The sequence below is a fragment of the Pelobates fuscus genome, chromosome 3, assembly GCF_036172605.1.
Source record: "Pelobates fuscus isolate aPelFus1 chromosome 3, aPelFus1.pri, whole genome shotgun sequence".
NCBI lineage: Eukaryota > Metazoa > Chordata > Amphibia > Anura > Pelobatidae > Pelobates > Pelobates fuscus.
The window spans coordinates 82208949-82227700 of record NC_086319.1 but is presented as its reverse complement, the minus strand read 5'-3'; the positions used below and the strand labels follow the sequence as shown (position 1 = coordinate 82227700).

General features: G+C 39.5%; 1 protein-coding gene across 1 annotated transcript; it reads right to left on the bottom strand.

The window, feature by feature from the left end:
* Positions 1-248: 248 nt before the first annotated feature.
* FAM193B (family with sequence similarity 193 member B) lies at positions 249-18470 on the bottom strand. Its single transcript, XM_063447302.1, has 10 exons — positions 18245-18470; positions 12826-13068; positions 12351-12564; positions 10506-10661; positions 7962-8328; positions 7351-7507; positions 5332-5598; positions 3632-4538; positions 3127-3211; positions 249-2957 (listed from the first exon to the last, which is right to left on the bottom strand). Exons 1-10 carry the CDS (start codon positions 18359-18361, stop codon positions 2861-2863), a joined length of 2610 nt encoding a protein of 869 aa, XP_063303372.1. The 5' UTR covers positions 18362-18470; the 3' UTR covers positions 249-2860.
* Between the last annotated feature and the right edge of the window lie 282 nt (positions 18471-18752).

Genomic DNA, 18752 nt, shown 5'->3' with positions numbered 1-18752 from the left:
CATATTATTTGTACATCTAGTCATGAGACGCCACACAGTATTCCACAATGTTATGAATATATATATATATATATATATATATATATATATATATATATATATATACACACACATACATATATATACACACACACACACACACACACACACACTTTCCCCTCCACATGTACTTACTGCTCTTTTTCTGTCAGTTTGTGTAACAAACTAAACAAAATCAGACAATGACAAAAATACAAGACTCTGTTCCATCTGTATCCAAATGTCATTTAATCTCTCCTGAAAGAAAGATTTTTCACAGTATAAAAGTAAATAATTATTAAAAAAAACAAAACAAAAAAACAAAACACAATGCCAATGTGCACTTGGCCAACATAACATCAATTAAAAATAAAGCCAAACCCAGAAAACTGAGCTTGCAAATTCACATGGCCAGAGTCCCATGGAGTATTCAGGCATAGCACCAGCTGTCAGGTAGAAAATAAAAAAAATAAAAAATAAATGATCGGGAACTGGAAGGGAATATTAAAAGATATTTAGTTCTTGCTCAGTGGTGATTAGATACAATGGATTAGTTTGTTAAGAGGGAGCATATTGGTAACAGTAAAGCATATATAAAAAAAAAACAGACTTTAAAAATAAGTGTGCAGGGTGATTATTTTTATGCCAGATCACAAAAAGGCAAGTACCTCTCAAATAATTCTTTCCTAGGCAACAATGTCCAGTATTATATAGCCAATGGGTGCACTTAAAAAGCAATGTGGAGTGATGACAGCACTTAAAAGATGTGTTGGAAAAATAGGGACATGTGCAACAAATACCATTGGAGGAGAAGCAGTCAGTCCCATTCCCACACTGACTTGTGATGGCAAAGTTTTGAATTGTTGGTTTTCAACTACTGCTTCCAATTCTTTGCAGTGATGTACATCAGTAACTTTGTGAATATAAACTGGAAGACAAAGCACATCCACTGTTTGGGGAGTTGCAGTCTCCATGGTAGCCATTTCTAATGGGTATATATAAAATTAGAAAAAAATAATTATTGTTCATGGGTGTTTTAACTATGTTTATGATCGGTAATGGCACTGAAAGAAATTTGATCCATACCCCATCATCTAATAGACATTTAGATCCAATCACTGCTATTTTCCAAGTGCTGGAGAAGCACACCGCTCCTTTTTTTATTTTTTTAGATGGGGGACGGAGGGGGAGTTGTACCTTTAAATATTGCCAACTATTATGGAGTCTGCAAACAAGTTCCATTACATGGGCTACTCAGAGAAGCGAGGGAGACCTGTCTTTAAAACACACAGGCTGTCACATGCTGTAGTCCTGTAGGAAATATGCAGAGTAATGCAGATTCATCTACGAAAAAGGAGTCAATGAAAAGTTCTCCGTAGAAAAGCTAGCGTCACGTCCATTTTCTAGACTCATACAAAGAGGACAGTAAAACAAGTTCCACAGTTCATAGCAACCAGTGCAAACTGGATTATAAAAACAATAAATTCCTTGGCAATGGTTTGAAATAAAATAAACCACAAACAGTGTAGTGTTTGGCAGTCTCAAATTCATAAAACTCAAAAATTGATTTTGGAGAAAAGTGCTAGAGGTGTGAATTTCATTTGGAAGTTAAAATTACATATTGAGAAAAATAAAATGCTACATAGGAGCAACATTGACCTCCCCAGCAATTTTTGAATTCAACTCTCAGAATGCACAGGCAGCCAAAAGCTTTTTAAAAAGGGGATACAGGTTTCTAGGTCTATGAAGACTATTCGGACGACAATCTGAAAAATCAGTAATAAATCATTTGAGACATTAGATCAACTTTGATATAATAAAATAAAAAAATAAATAAAATTACAAAAAAGTCAGTTGGGTTAGAAATGCCAATATAGTTCATTGCTGTACCAAAAGGATAACTACTATGCAGTTTTATCAGGCTTTTATAGACGAAGTTTAACGCTTACCTTTAAAAACGGGTGACTATTCTAGAGAACAGCAGACCAGTAGCTTTCTAGCAGTAGAGTTGGACCGCGACTTACAATGTACACCATGTTTCCATGGAGAGAAGGTTTATACAATAGCAGCTAGAGGAAGCCAAAGGCTACAACTGAAAATAATGGGCTTACAGGAATATTGGTATTTAATAACAATGAGCTCTAGATAGCTTTCTCTGGATTTCCCCCTAGCCAAGTTTTAGAATAGACATTGGGACAACTTGCTGGCTGCCGTTCCATATTCTGACACTATGGATCTGCAGATGGCTGCATTAAAAGGTTTCTGTACTCACAGTGGGAAGAAGCCCATGTGCAAGATACAACAGATCTCAAAAGCTGTTTTTACTGTACATAATGTCCCCCAGGGCAATACATCCCTGGAAACCCAAGCTATCCAGATGTTGCTGAAATATATCTAGGTCAACCTTCGAGAGTTGAAGGGAGATATACAGTGTGCCCATTTGTGCCTTGACATATTAAAACTACTGTCTTTCTCTGCTAAACCGTCTTCATCTCTTTGCAGTTAATGGGTTGCTCAAATTAAGAATTTTGGCCGATATCCCCCCACGGTTTGTTTGAATTTTTTTTTTTTTTTTTAAATCCATCACTCCACTTCTATGAGCAATTTTTTTTTAAAAAATGGGGGGATGGGAATTTCTTTGTCTGTCTTTTGCTAAAAGTACACAATTCTTAAAAATAAAAATCAGTTTAGCGTAGACACATTAAAAATAAAATAAATACAAATTACACAACACCTCTTGTGCCTTGCACGGCAAATGAATCTGCTAAGAACAATAGTCAGGATCATTAATCTAATAAAATGTGGATTGTTGGGCTCTAGAAGGAAGTAGTGGAGGAATATGTCACTGAGCCACACTGGAAGTGAGTTTCTTCAAGCTAAAATTGGTCCAGTTCACAACCACTTTCTGACGTATTTGCTTGGCAGATTCCAGACAGAACCTAGGAAGGAACAAGAGGAGATAAAGATGCCGGTAGGAGAGTTTCTTCCCTTTTACCTGCCAATGACTGCCTTATGTATTGGGTGTAGAATGCAAACTGAAATATTCATTTTGTGCCCAGTGCTTGTCCTCCTTGTAGTGCTGTGGTTAAGACTCATCACCATTCTCACCTCTTGAAATATTCTACTTCTCGATCGGTCTCATCCATCTCTAGGTTGTCTATATCCTTTGGAAGGAATATGTCATCTAAGAAATCTAAAGAAAAAAAAAAAAAAGATATAACATAGTGAATGTAAAAAGGGGCAGTAGGAATAAACAAACAAACACACACACACAACCCACCAAGACAGTTGTCAATGGACACTAAATTCCGGTGACATTTTTTCCCCTCTCATGTAAACATTAAAAACAAAAATAAATAATAAAACAGTCAAAATGATAAAAAATATATAAATAAAATAAACCACACAACTCACCTTTGCAGTAAAGGCTCAGAAAGCTAAGGCATGCCCGACACCAATTGCCTAACCTTGAAAGCAAGAACACTCCTATTGCACACGTTACAGGTAAATATATAGTGAGATTTGTAAACTCAGACCTACAGATACTATATTTAGATCTGAGGCTCTTTGAGGCCATCTAAAATACACAATTTTTATTTTTAAATAAACCTACCTATTGAAAAGTAGGCTTCATTTTCCTTGTCCTGGTTTTTCTTTCCCTTTTTTCTTGGTTGAGGAGACTCACAAAGAACCTCGCCTGTAGGGGCTACCACATCTCCACCTGTCCTTTTAAAGTCATCCTTTCTTTCTTCAGAGTGTATACTCGCAGAAATAGTACTTTGGCCTTGCTGTGAGTTCTCTTTTTTTTCAGATGGGTGCCCCAACGGAGTCTTTGATCCTGCTGTAGAGGTTTTGGCAACTGCGGCTTTACCACCGTTTGACTCACCCTTTCCCACATGAAGGCTTGGTCTCTTGGGCTTCTTATGGCGTCCAACAGTAGCTGGTGGTGGAGCTGTAGGCATATGAACATCTTGCAATTCTGTAAGATTTAAAGCTTTGGTGTCTGGAAGACCGCCAGATTTCTTCAAGCCTGCACTTTGTCCAGAACCTTTCGATGATTGAACCCAGATCATTCGCGAGAGGTTGGGAACAGCACTAAGCCTCTTAACTACTCCATTTCCTGATGGTTGCGTAGAAGTATGTTCAGATTCCTCTGAAGATTTGGCACTTTGACTCTTTGAACACCCCAAATTAAGAGGGGAGAGATCAAGGTCAATTTCTGGGAGGTCAGAGGAACCATTGAGATGTGACAGTAAGTTTTTTTGCTCCAGCATTGCTGCTTTTTTAGGAAAATCATTAACATCAAGGTTCAAGTCATAAACACTAAAACTGGCACGGATGGAGTCTTTAATGGTATTCTTGATCTCTTCAAGACGGCTGGTCAGGAAGCTGTTAACTTGTTCCAACTCCAATGGAGGCCACTGCAATAGTGTCTCCTCCGATGCAGGAGCACAGAGATCCTCAATAGACGCATAATCATCTTCTACCTTTTGGGCACTAGTCTCCTGTAAGACTTTTTCCTGTTGAGAAAAAAAAAATATATATATAAAAATGAGATAGTGTTAATGACATACAACATTATTTTATGTACCATAATCTGAGTTTAAAATTTCAAGTCATACATTACTAGGCAGGCCTAAAGCTAAAAATGTAAGAAAAAAATAATTTAAAAAAAAGGGTTCCTTTTCTCTGCAAGCCTGGAAAGTGCATGGCACACTCAACAGGGGTGAATTTTTACTCTTCAATGGCTAATGGAAATTCCATAATCAAATTCTAAAAATGTATTAATAAAGCTGGGCAGAAGGTTTTACATCTCCAAAAAAGGTCATTTTAAACATTTCCTTAGAAAACAGATACCAACATCGGCTAATCGGATGAAGCACACAAGTAGATTCACAGAGTATAGATGATAAACAAACATTAAGGGTTTTAAAATTATACAACTTAAGCAGTTTGTCACAATTATGTATTGAAAAAAAAACAGTTGAATTTCACAGATTCTACTTGGATGCTTTTTTACTAGGTTTTCAAAAACATAGTAACATTCCCCTCCCCCCCCCCACCCCCCCAAAAAAAAACAAAAAAAAAAAAACACAAAAACAAAAAAAAAAGAACCATGGCAGGGCTCAAAATCTGGAGTTGTAAGCTACTTAGAAATTAGTTACTTGCAACTATACACCAGGAAATTACATACATATACACTCTATCCAGTGGTTCATTTCTACTTGCCAATACCGAATTTTCACTTGTCAATAGCTGGTGGAGAGGGCAAACTGAACCCTGCTACATGGTATAGTACATTGTCTTACTAACCTTTTTCTTCAACTTATATCGAGCTCTTTTGGCTGCTTTGCTGCTGTTGGTGGTGGTGGAAGTAGTGGTGGTGGTGGCGGTAGTGGTGGAGGATTTAGGATCATTACTGTTAATGAAGTTCAGGAGCTCATTAACATCACGGTTATCTACGGTTTGTTCATCTTGCGAAGGCAGTTTTTGGGGAATTTCTTCTTTCCTTTTAGTGAGACGAAATCGTAACTTTTCCCTCATCTCAGGATAATTTCGACTTGTAGGAGCAGGAGGTGGCTGCAGAAATAATGAGGAATCAAGAAGACAAAATAAAAATAAATTTTTTGTTCATGAAGCATGTTGTTTGCAGAAAAAACAAGTTTACCCTAGCTCTTGGGTGTTCCCAAAGACACAGAGGGTCTTGTATTTGACAAATTTTGCTGAATGTGCCAGAGTGGTTTTTACGTTTAGAAACTTGTAGACTACATGCTCTTAACTAGAGTAGAGTGAACAACAAGGTTTTCTGCTTGCGAGGCTCATTCAATTATTGTTCTTAAACTGGATCACATGTCTGATTTCAATTATCGTGTTCACACAACCCAGATTAATCACCAAACAGATGTCAAGTTACAAACCACTCTCCAAATACACAAAAGGACAGTTAACTGAAATATCCATGTTCACATTGCTCCTTACTAAGGAATCACAAGTGTATTCCTATAGGTTAAAAGTTGCCGACATCAAGAGTTTAATTAAATACAGTATTTCTGCATTAAGAAGAATGCCATCACTCAGAAAGGAGATCAACCTTTTCGCAGAAGAGCAAGTCTTTTATTAAAAAGAAAAAAAACAAAAGACACCGAACACTACTTACAACCATACTAAGACAAAGTAGCCACAATCGAGTCTTCACAACTGTTGCAAGTGCAATCACAGAAAAACCCTCCAAAAGGACATTTTTAAGGCATCACCAAAAAAGGAACTTCTAGATTGTTTACATTGCAGACAGACATTTTCATACACTACTCATACTGTATGTCTAAACCATATCAGCAAATGTGCTTCATCACGAGTTGACACATTTAAAACAATTAAAATAAAAAAAATTTAATTATGCTTACGTGAACTCCATTTAGCCCACGAATATTTTTGCCAACATATTGCATACTACCACATTCTTTGACCATTGCTCTGCACTCACATACCTGCAGAACCTTTTCGGTCAAGACTTTTTCTTCTTTAATCTGCACAGTGAAGCCCTAAAATACCAGGTATGGGATGGCGTTACTGCATTGCCCAACAGATATTTTTAAGGAAGAGCCTACAGGAATTCCGAAACCCTTTGGTGCGCTTTACCTCTCCCTTATTTACAAAACCAGCAAACTGTGCTTGATAGAATTAATAGTGTGCACAAACCATGTGTGATAGACAAAAAAAAATTGAATACAAAAATGAGATTGTGAGCTTCTGGGCTGAGTTTTGCAAACAAAAAGGAAGTGGAACACAACAGTTACAATACAGATGAGGGATATATCCTCTTCTGTTCAGCCTACGTGTACCCATGATACTGAAGATGTCCAACATTGCAAGTCTTTTCACAGTCACATGGAGAGAATAACCTGCCTGCCAGGCATGTCCTCAATATCATGGATACAGGTAGGCTGCTGGGCATGTGTGAGATTACAGCTTTCCAGAATGAAGCAAGGGAAGAGGATTGACATGTCAAGAACCCGAGTATGGTGGCAACATGCTGCAATTGTTTAAGTGAAGCTGATAAGTTGCATGGAAGGCCAATAAGGTTACTATAACAAAGGAAGGATATTATGTGGGACTGAGTTAAGGTGTTTTTTTTTTTTTTTTTTCCCACTGCAAGACACCACAAGTTAGTGAAATTAAAGAATTATTGGTTGCGGCACTCAAACAGGAAGAGTGAATGATGACAGTCTCATATACGTGCATACATTGCACTCTAGGTTTGGTACTGTGGTGTTATCAATAGTAAAGGAGTGGAAGCAGAAGGAGAGTGGTGCAGTTATTGGCTGGTCTTACCGTGTTCTGACCAAAGAACTCGCAGTAGCAACAGTCACAGAATTTGCCTTCCTTCTGATTGGTAGAAGAAGTGCACGAACTTCGCTCTGAACTGTCGTCTTCATCTTCGTCTTCACACGGGATATTAGTAGGCTTGTGTCCTTTACACGCTGCGTCCCTGAAAAAGGGCAAACCTGCTGACAACACTGCTAGCAGGACACTGGAGACAAGTATTTGTAAAAAGCAGTTGGTTTAAAGTTTCCGGCAATCCCCAAGATTTTGCAGCCTCCAGCAGTGAACACTGCAAAGTATGACTGGGAAATTTCCTAGTATGACCACATACCTCAAACTCCTGTCAGCTGAGGTTCATGGGATAAATAGCCAATTTAGGCAGCAATTCCAACCAGTTCGATTGATTTTAAAGAATGTAGCTATAAGTCACAACTGTTTTAGAACAAAGCTGTAGCACTAGAGAGTAGAAGGGCTCACAGCCAATTTTTTTGCAGACCACTAGAGTTAACCAAAGGTTGTTCTGGTGCTAAGTGTCTGCATTTCTTAGGAGTAATAAAAAATTAAAAAAAAAGACACATGAAGCTTTCCTTGACATTTAGACATGGTATTTATAGGATTACCTGTTCGCTGTGGTCCCAGTAGTGCACCCTGTTGGTAATACGTTTCCCCCACTGCAGTTGCCGTTGCACGGATGGCTACACGAGGAGAGCGGTGGTGGTGTATTGACATTCAGGAGAGACGGACTAGAGGGTAGAAAGTGGGGGCCTTGATGTGGTTTGGAGGGAGAGATGGTAGTAGCATTAGATACTACTGTGTTTGAGGAAGTGTTTGTTGTGTCTAATGTACATAAAGAAGTTGCTGAGATGGCAGTGGAAAGATGTGACGATAGTGGAAGAGTCGGTGGCCATAACGAGATTCCCGTTGGACTGTTGGGAGGGGCGCTAGGATTGGAATGTTGGTGATGCTCTGAAGAGTGGCACGTCTCAACTGCAAGAAGTAAAGGTTAGCCAGTGAGAACATAACTCATTAAACATGACTGCAGACATAAAATAGAAAAAGTTAAATAAAAGTCACCTCATCTTGTACAGGATGGAGTATCTCTCTATAGCCACAAGACTAGAGAGAATATACAGAGAATTATTTATTTATTTATTTTTTTAAATATAAACACGCCAAGCACCATAAAAATTTCAGTGGAATGAATTATAGTTCCAGGAGGTTATCAGCACCAGCTTCCATTTAGAGGATAAACTGATCACAAACAGAAACCCCAAAATAGGGCACCCAGCGCCTAATCACTTGCTACCAGACCTGCTGATTTTTGAAACGGGAAAACTGACAGGAGTGCTGCTAATTGGCTTTGAGCGCCAGCTGACTCTCTCAATCTGCGTCTCCCCATTCACAAACTGGCTTGAGAAACAAATTCGTTCAGATCATCAGCTAATGTCCGAGGCGTCCTCTTTCGAGAATCTAAGCAGCGAAAGAACAGGAAGCAGAGCAATCAGGCACTATATTTTGGACTTTGGGATTAAACTATTTGTGAAAGGTTTAAGTCCTAGAAGTTAAGCTGGTGCCAGGGTCCTTCTTCTAATGAAGTTATGGTGCGCAGAGTGTTCATTTAAAAACAAACCAACATTGTTACAATCAATCATTCTAAAGAGCAAGAGTACCAAAACCGAGAGGAAACAGCAGGAACATTCTGCTCATTCCCATGGAGACAGCGCCAGTTTTAGAAAAGCTGAGTTAACCTCTATGTGACCAAGGCTTTTGACAGATTACATAGTATGATGTAGGCCCTTTTGCTACATTTTATATGTGTTTCACTTTCTGTTAAAAAGTATTCCTATACATAAAATATAGGGGGTATGAGCTAAGAGAGCACACTAAAAATACAACATATGTAAGGAACACTATTGCAATTTCTTGATTAACCTTTCTCCCCCTCCCACCCCCCTAATTGTAGGCTCTCTTTCGGGATGTGTAGAGAGAAAAAAAAAAAAAAAAAAGAAAAAAAAAAAATGTTTTAATTAAACCCAACACACATACTTTACAATGTTTCTCAATGACCTGTAGCACATTTTCCGGAAAAGGGAGAAACGATGCATATGCACCTGATCCAAAAGAAAATGTGATTCATTAGCCCACGCAACCTGCTTCTGTTGTCCAGTTCTAATGCTCACATCCCCATTGAAGGCGCTTTCGGAGGTGGACAGGGGTCATCACAGGCACTCTAAATGATCTGTAGCTACGCAACCCCATACACAAACTGCGATGGTCAGCACCAAATTTTCTTTTTCTTTTTCAAAGCAATTTGAGCTACATTAGCCGTTCTGTGTTATTGGACTAGAGGAGCTGTTGCTCTCCACATGCATCGATGAGCCTTGGGCACCCATGACCCAGTCACTAATTTACTATTTGTTCTTCCTAGCAACAATTTTGGTAGGTACTAACCACTGCACATTGGGAACACCCCACACGACTTGCCGTTTTGGAGACTGACCTAGTCTAGCCATTACTTTTTTTTTAAAATTAATAATAAACTGGTAATAAAAATGGCATCCACTGATACATTCCATTGTTTTGTCAGTCAGTATCTGGAAGATTTCATACTCCTCAGGGATTTATTAGAGGAGCACTAGACAATCAGGAACACAAACATGTATTCCTGACCCTATAGTGTTAAAAGCCACAATCTAGCCCCTCTAAATATAATAAAGTCTTACTTTTATTCCAGTGTGATGCAGCTGGCTCTGCCCCTGATCTGCCTGCGTGGCTGACATCAGAAGTAGTGATTAAAAGCCAGACAATGCTTTCCCATAAGAAAGCATTGGACTGGCAGACAATCAAGCCGGCAAATCGGGGGCAGAGCCAGCAAAGCCAAAATGCCCTGGCCATCCAGCATCTTTTCAGAGATGCATCTCTGAGGAAAGTTCAGCATCTCCATGCAGAGGATGGAGACACTGAATCTCAGTGCTGCACCTTTACTAGCCATCTGAGGAGCAAGTAGTGGAGGAATCCTTTGGCTGTAATGTAAACACTGCATTTTCTCCAAAAAAAAATAAATAAAAAAAAAGATATATCTATTTCCTGTTTGTACAAACTGACTCAAATAAAATTAAAGAACTTTTTTTTTTAACTGGTAGATATGGAATGACGACACATGCCTTTGATCTGCTTTGGGGACTTGCAAACGTTGTGCGAGGTAGGATGTTTCCCTGTGCTGTCTGTTGATAAACCACATGGGCAGACCTTCAAACCGGAGAGCTGGGGAGCATTGCCACCAAATTCTGAGGACAAGGGAATTCCAGCACTTTTATCCCCTAAACATTACAGGTTACAAAGTTATTGCAATAGAAACAAGAGAACTTAGCATGCATAAAACACCACACAAAACAATATAGAAAACATTTATATGCAACACCAAGGACAGAAAGGAAATGCATTAAAGGGACACTGTAGGCACTAAAACCCATTTCATGGCATTCAATTAGATATATTGCTTGGAGTGCTCTATAGTCACCTAGCACGGCCTTTCTGTGTGTTAAACAATTTAACACTACAAAGTTCCCCAGCACCCACAGTATGCCCCTACTGGGGTTACAGCCAAGGCAGAGATCACACGCTCTCAGTCATACCAGCAATGGGTGCTTTAATAGCCTTAAAGTGATCAACAAGCACTCAGCCGCAGACACCCATTGCTGCTCAGGCCAATGTTTCCGCAAGCAGCACAGAGGTGAGAAGTTGCTTGGGCTCTCGTTTAGCATTAAAAAGGTTAGACAGTTTAATGCTAAATGGAAGGATGGCACAAGTGGACTCCAGACAGAACTACTTAAATGAGATGAAGCAGTTACAGTGCATATGGCATCCCTTTAAAAAAAAAACAAAAAAAAAAAAAACACAACTGATGTGCATCACTAAAAAGAGTTATAGGTACTATTTAAGCAGCACGGTTTTGAGTAAGTAAACAAACAGGAGCATAATCATAGTTTAGTGTTCATTTTTTGCAACTACTTATTCACTTTCCACACCAATACATGACATTTAAAAAAAAATGTAAATAATGTAAAAGTTACATTAAAATGTATACAGCAGGGTGCATCATTTCGATCAATTCGATATACCTGCCATCTTAGGCAAAAAATAAATAAATTGTAGAGAACATTCCTCACAGGATCAAAATGCCAACTTGATTTGAATCAACTCATGAAGCAGATTACATCACAGTATCCACAGCTACGTAAAGGAACATTATAGTGTTAAGAATACAGACAGGTAGATTAAAAATATATTCAAATTTTCCCTTAGATCTCATGCTATAAAATTCCATAAATAGGTACTCAGCTCATGTCCCGAGTACACCATACCCACTATGTATAACTTACCAAAATCCCTGACAACAGCAGCCACTACAGAGCCTCTCCGTGCCAAATCAGATCCATACAGATTGCAGCAAGGTTCTGCACTGTAAGGAAATCTGATGTCAGAGGATATCCTTCAAGTAAGCAGAGGGATTCCACCATGTTCTCAACTTAAAGGGTGTTACTCTCCTGTATCACACACCTCCGTTCCGCCTCCTCTCTTCATTGGTTTGCCCTGCCTTGGGACATATGCCCAAGACACTATTCCCTCTAATGCCAACATACTGTCAACTGACTGAAATAAGTCATCAGTTCCTATGCTCCATAGCCAGCACTAGAAGCGGCAGCTTGGGACTTACCATAGCAAACAGCACATGCGTTGTGGTTGCCATATGTGGTCTCGTCAGTCATTTCTTGGGTATAGACTCTGAGCCAAAGAATTAACTGACAGAAGGGGGAAAGACTTTTTTTTTTTATATCAAAACAGGTTAATTATTTTTCTCTACCCTGTATATTTGTTAGCAAATCTGCTACCACAAAACATTTAAATTAAATTGTATGCACTTAAAAAAAAATAAAAAATAGCATAAGTTGAAGGTACACTTTTAAGTCTTTGAGTGCAAGCATTCATCTAATCTCCACCTCCCTTACCCGGTGACACCCCTGTGCCGTCATTTGAGTTTGTCGAGTTCCATAGCTCAGACAGCTTGTGTGCAGAGAGAAAAGAGCTGGGATCCCAATCTGCAGAGTTCACATGGCAGGAGGAAGAGGACGATGAACATGACGTGGAAGACGAGGAGGATGATGAAGAATGTGAACCTCCACCACAGGACTGTGACTTGCAGGACGTGTGGGACAAGGACACCTGGCAGAAAGAAGGGGACAAAAAAAACAAACCCAAAACAAATTAGTAATCTGCGAGTAAGCATTGAGTGATTGGGGACCATTAGTTTTACACAATGATATAATGGGAGGTGCTAGCAAACTCAAAGCACTATAACTACTACACAGTGCTGAAACCACCCTTTAATAAAAGAAATGCAAGAAAAATGGTGCAACGTGAGGAGAAAAATTAAAATTATAAACGAAAAAAATAAATAAAAATAAATAAACTCATGAGATTTACCGCCAGTGGTTGTTCTGGTATTATCCGTCTCTCCTCCTCCTCCACACTCTTCCGACAGCTCTGGCAGATCCACAGAGGCATCTCTCCCAGCAAGTTCTGTGCCAAGGATGGCATAAAGGAGGCCGGCATCTCACCCATTTGGGAAACAAGCCCATTTTGAGGCAAGGAGCCAACCCAGTCTTTCCGCTCCCGATGGCACAACAAACAACACGTCTGTACAAACTGGTTTGTGGGTGGCAGTACCTGGAACAGAAAGGAATAAATATATAACTATTCTAGTCTATTGAGATAGGAGGATGCAGAACACAGCATTATTTGGGTAGATTGTAACTCGTGTACACAGCTTAAGTTCATATGTGGAGTTCGTAATATACATACATCTCCAAGAAGATGTTAAGGTTTTACCTTTAAACATTTCATCACTGGAGGCATGAGGCGTTTTTCTTGCAAATGTATCTATACAGTATATAATGAAACTTTCATGTGACCACGTCCATCATTTATTAAATTGCCCTACTTACTGTGTTCTTTACATAAGGAATTTAAAGGGACACTATAGTCACCAGAACAACTACAGCTTATTGAATTTGTTCTGGTGAGTACAATCATTACCTTCAGGCTTTTTGCTGTAAACGCTGTGTCTTTTCAGAGAAAATGCAGTGTTTACATTACAGCCTAATGATATCTCCACTGGCCACTCGAGATCCTTTCTGGGTCATGGCTGCCTAAAATGCATCCAAACATTCAGTATCTCCTCCCTCTGCATGCAGACACTGAACTTTCCTCATAGAGATTCATGGATTCAATTCATCTCTATGAGGAGATGCTGATTGGCCAGGGCTGTGTTTGAATCATGCTGGCTCTGCCCCTGATCTGATCTATAGAGATGAAATGATTCAACGCCTCCCCATGAGGAGATACGGATTGGCCATGGCAGTGTTTGGCTCCGACTCTACCTTGCCTAATTGGGGGACATCCTCAGAATAGACAATCTCAGCCAATCCAATGCTTTCCGATTGGAAAGCATTGTGATAGGCTGAGATCAGTTCCAATTATGTCAGCCAAGGATACGGATCGGTGGCGGAGCCAGCATGGCCCTGGAAGTTTGTTTTTTATTCTAATAACACCTTAGACACAACTGGGTAATCCCTAAATCCTGGACGGGCAGGCATATATATCCACATGTAAGAGACCATGTTGTATGTAGTGACAGAAGCATAGTAAGCATATCTGAATTCTCTAAAAGGTCTGTGTGACATCAGTTACAATTACTAATAGAGTGTCAACATATGCTGTAGGACTGTACAATGGGTAAACAAGACAAAACATTTAATTCTAACAAAAAAAATACATATGATATACAAGAGCAGTAGGTGACGATGACAAAGCTGAAAAGAGCATTACAAAGTAAAACTAGATTTTTCTTCAAGCACTACAATGTTGTAAAGTACTATCTACCAAATATCACGAGGCACCAATCATTCAAGAGTAACCGTGCAAAATTTATTTAGTTCTCTCAAACCGCACATCTGTGAGCTGAAAGTACAAAATCAAAAAAGCCTATTTACAGTCAAGGACCACAAGAAGTATAAACCCAGTAAAGAAATGCAACAATTTATGCTCTAGGACAGGGCTGTCCAACCTGCGGCCCCCCAGATGTTGCTGAACTACAACTCCCATGATTCCCTGGCTGCTTCATGGGAGTTGTAGTTCAACATCTGGGGGGCCGCAGGTTGGAAAGCCCTGCTCTAGGAGGAGGTAAGGGCTACAGACATTGGCTATATTGGATACAGGCCACTGATAAGAAGACAGTCCTTTTGCAAATTCCAGATTTCACATTCTGTGTAAAGAGCTCATAATGCACAGGTCATAGAATACAGTAACATAGGCTTTACAGGGAGATGCTTCGTAGAACTGAGACGTACCGTCACAATTTTGGAGCCTAAGGCAAAAGGGAATAAGTCCAAGATTACAGAATTACAGGCTCTGACTTGGGTTTATTTACTTTGAAAACCAGTCTTTTGCCCTCAAGTCGTGCTTCAGGTGTACTTAGTGGAGGAAAACTAACTTTGACTTGGATGAACCTCGGACAAATACACAGCAAGTTATAACAGAAATAAAACCAAAATTGGGAAAATTGCGCACACACACACACACACACCATTCTCCGAAGCATGTTTTTAAGAATACCAATGGGGAGATTGTATATGTAAATTGGGCACTACTACAGAGAGCCTCAGGAAGTTTGAAGAAGGAAAATGAAGAAACATGGATGAATGACAAATCAACTCAAATTCAGCAGCATGGCACAATAGGTGGACTTACTACCTGGTTGGACATACAGGAACAGAAGGTGCTGAAGGCACTGCTCAAACTAGCTGCCATTCTGGGGGAGTGGGTTAAAGTGACACAATAGGTAAGGGTAAGATGTATTTCAGGTCTAGGAAAAGTAGGCAAATGTTGTGGATGACAGTAGCAGGAGAGGAAGCAAGGTGATTTATTAAGACGACACTTTCTAATAAGTGATGCACAGTTGTAACAATGAGTTACTGGTTCTTCTGGTTTCCATGGTGATTGCATTTTAAAACCTTTCAGATTAATACACTTGCACATTTCATAACTACAAATATTCTACACATTGCAGAAACGATAAGGCAACCTAAGGAAGCTAAAAAAAAAAAAAAAAAAAACTAAATAATTTAGCAGAGAAAAGACTTAAAACACTACTCACATTACAGAAGCCTTTGGCTATTTGCGTTTTCTGCTGGGTGCATTAATTTAACGAATACAGATCTCCAAGTAACAGCATCCATGGTCAGCAGGATACGTCAAATTTTAAATGATGGTCTCAGAGGTGTCTCTTACACAATAACACAAACAGAAGCTGAAGCTTTCATTCAAAGTATCAAACTACTTTATCGCAAACCCAAAAGTGCCAAAACAGAAGATCATAAAAGTGCAAATTACCCAAACTAAAGAATTCGGGGCAGTTACACAATGTTGTGTTATTGTGGAGAAGACACATCAGACAAGCATTTAAAAACTTCAGACCCCAGGAAGCTGCCTAGAGGTCAGGAGCCCCAACACCATTAAGAACTTTTAGCCAGGCTTGGCTCCAGTAGCAGAAGACAACAGTAAGGTCTATGCTTCTGCACTAATGCCTAAGAAATGGAAAAAGAACAAAACAGCACACATTTCACCGTCTCAACTGCTAGACCACCAAAAGAACAGATGCAAAGTGTGGCTCCCCAGGCTAATGTTTAAAGTAGTTTTAAACACTTTTCCGCAGCCTATTATATTTGCAGTATTAAATGAAAGTCTACCAAACATTGCAGCTTGCGCTTTTTTTTTCTGAAACAATCTACAGAAAAACGGTTGCCAATCATAGAAACATTTTATGGCTCATGCTTCGAGATAGTGGAAGGAGAAAGCACTTGCATTGGGATTTGTAGTTATTCACACAGGGATCTGTGATAAATTAAGAATACATTTAGAAAATAAATAAATCCAATGAAAGTTATGAAGCGCTGTCTGTGGACAACCACAATTGTAAATGTATGTTAAAAGGAACATAGAATACACTTTGAAGGTATCCAATCCAAAATGAAAAGGCGTGATTTAAGCACTTCCACATAAATCAGTCAGAGATGAGAAATGATCTTTCATGTCTACTCTTGAACCTGGGATCGTTTCACAGTCTTTTCCAAATTTGTGACTTTTTGCCGGTTTGCCATCAGCACAGGTGATATGTTATTTAACATGATTAATATCTTCTATCCTGGGTCTACCCTGGTTAGAATACATTTTTGTTGATTTGTTCATATTTTGAACTGGCAGCTCATATGCGAAAATGACACTAAATATAAAAATTCTTTATATATGTTCACGGTTACAGTCACCAATATATATGTATGTATGTATGTATGTATGTATGTATGCATGCATGCATGCATGTACATTTCCACCTTACATAATTTTAAAAAAAATGTCGTATTGCATTTTACAATTTGTATGAAACAAGAGAATATGGCAATTAGATAGATTTAGCAAGGTCTCATCTGTACCTGCAAATGAATTAATATTATATTTTTTGTTATTTTTAAAAACAGTGCAAGCAGCAATGAACAGCTAAAATTTACAGGTAATCAATTAGGGGAATACTAATTAGGTCTCCCGAACAATGTGAAAGTCTCTAATTGCAATATCTGTGAGTGAAACTACTGTGTTCTGCTGATGCATTTCTTTGATAAGAGCTGCATATATTCTGATGACTGAGGAAGATAACAGGTGTAGCTTTTATTTCTGGAAAAAGACTTGCATTAGGTGGCAATAAGAAAAGTATTTCTGCTATAAAATTTGTTAAAGCTGGTTTTCCTAATGCCCTAAGGAAACTAACAAGAAGAGGATATTAACAGCACCTGCTTAAGTTCCACGTACAATCAATTTAAAATCTGCAATACTACTCAGCACAGTAGAGTTTAGACCAGGGGTCCTCAAACTCTGGCCCCCCCAGATGTTGTTGAACTACAACTCCCGGGATTCTTTGAATGACCTAGATAGCCAGAGAATCATGGGAGTTGTAGTTCAGCAACATCTGGGGGGCCAGAGTTTGAGGGCCCATGGTTTAGACTTAAGGGGATAACATTAAATGAGAAAGAAAAGTTTTATCCAACCTGCTGGGAAAAAAAAAAAAAATAGATGAATATGCAACTATGCAAGCATTGCGGTTTGTGAGGTTATTGGACAATTTACATACATATACTTGCATAGAAAACATGTTATAGTTATGGTAAAGTTTATTTACTGCATGTTTTATGTAACTTATCACAAGTTACAATTACCAGTCCTGAACTCACTTCTAGTCTTCTTTATATTTAGTTGTATTTTACCACCCATAGAAGGAGAAATATTATATATATATATATATATATATATATACACACCTCCCCCCTCTGCTTCTTGTGTAGAATGTATGAATAAAACCAAACACAAGAAGCAGAGATAATCTCTATCTGCATAAACACATGTTGATGTTTTAATATGCAAACTAAATTTACAGAAAATAAAATAACATGCAACAGCTCCATAAAATCTTTTTTTCCAGAGGATGGATGGAGCAATCACAGCACGAAGAAAGTAGACAGAGACACAGAAGTAGAGAAAGTGTCACTGACAATGGGTATAATCCTTAAATCCACTGTGAGCACTGAGACAAGCCCCGGGGGGGGGGAGCTGCTGATTGAAGGGCTGCATGTCACCTGCCAAGCTCCATGCACATGGAAAGTTGAGACAGCAGGGTGCATGGTAAACACAGGCACTCTGGGGACAGTGTATGTACACAGTGCCTGGGAGGGCTGGAGGCAAGGCATGCACAGTGGGCAGCCATAGCCAGGCATGGCAGGAGGTGTGCCACATTTACCTGTCCTGCTGTGCCCATCTCTCCTCCATCAGGAGCCAGGGAGCCTTGGCATGGCCTCTGCTGGACAGCTGCACGCTCCTTGCGGCTAGGCGCCTGCTTGTTCCTCCTCCTGGTCATCGCTCAGACACCCTGTCCTCACCGACGCCAACACTAATCCTAAAAGGAAAGAAGCCAGACTTGTACCTCTTAGACAGGACAACAGCCAATATGGCGGCTAGTTGGGGACCATTCCCCGCCCCATGCCAGCAGGTCAAAGGTCACGTCTCAAGTGGCAGCCAGCTTCTGCTTGACGCAGCTACCGCCATCTTGGTTACTGGCAATAGGATAAGGGGGGGCGGGGGGGAGGACGCATTGCGGAGAGGATAGGGCGATGGAATAGGCCGTCATTTTTAGTGAGGGCAGAACAAGATTTACCTGGATTAAGATGGGCAAGAAGCTTGCTTTCTCCTATAAAACAGGGAGGAGCAAATACAACTTGTGCATTGGCTTACACACTGCAGCGTTTGGT

Coding starts and splice junctions, on each gene's coding strand:
- FAM193B (XM_063447302.1), bottom strand. CDS start 18,361: ATGACCAGGAGGAGGAACAAGCAGGCGCCTAGCCGCAAGGAGCGTGCA. Junction 8,329..10,505: donor GTCCCCAAAGCAGATCAAAG/GCATGTGTCGTC, acceptor TACTTCTTGCAG/TTGAGACGTGCCACTCTTCA. Junction 3,212..3,631: donor TGAAGCCTACTTTTCAATAG/GTAGGTTTATTT, acceptor TTTTTTCTTTAG/ATTTCTTAGATGACATATTC.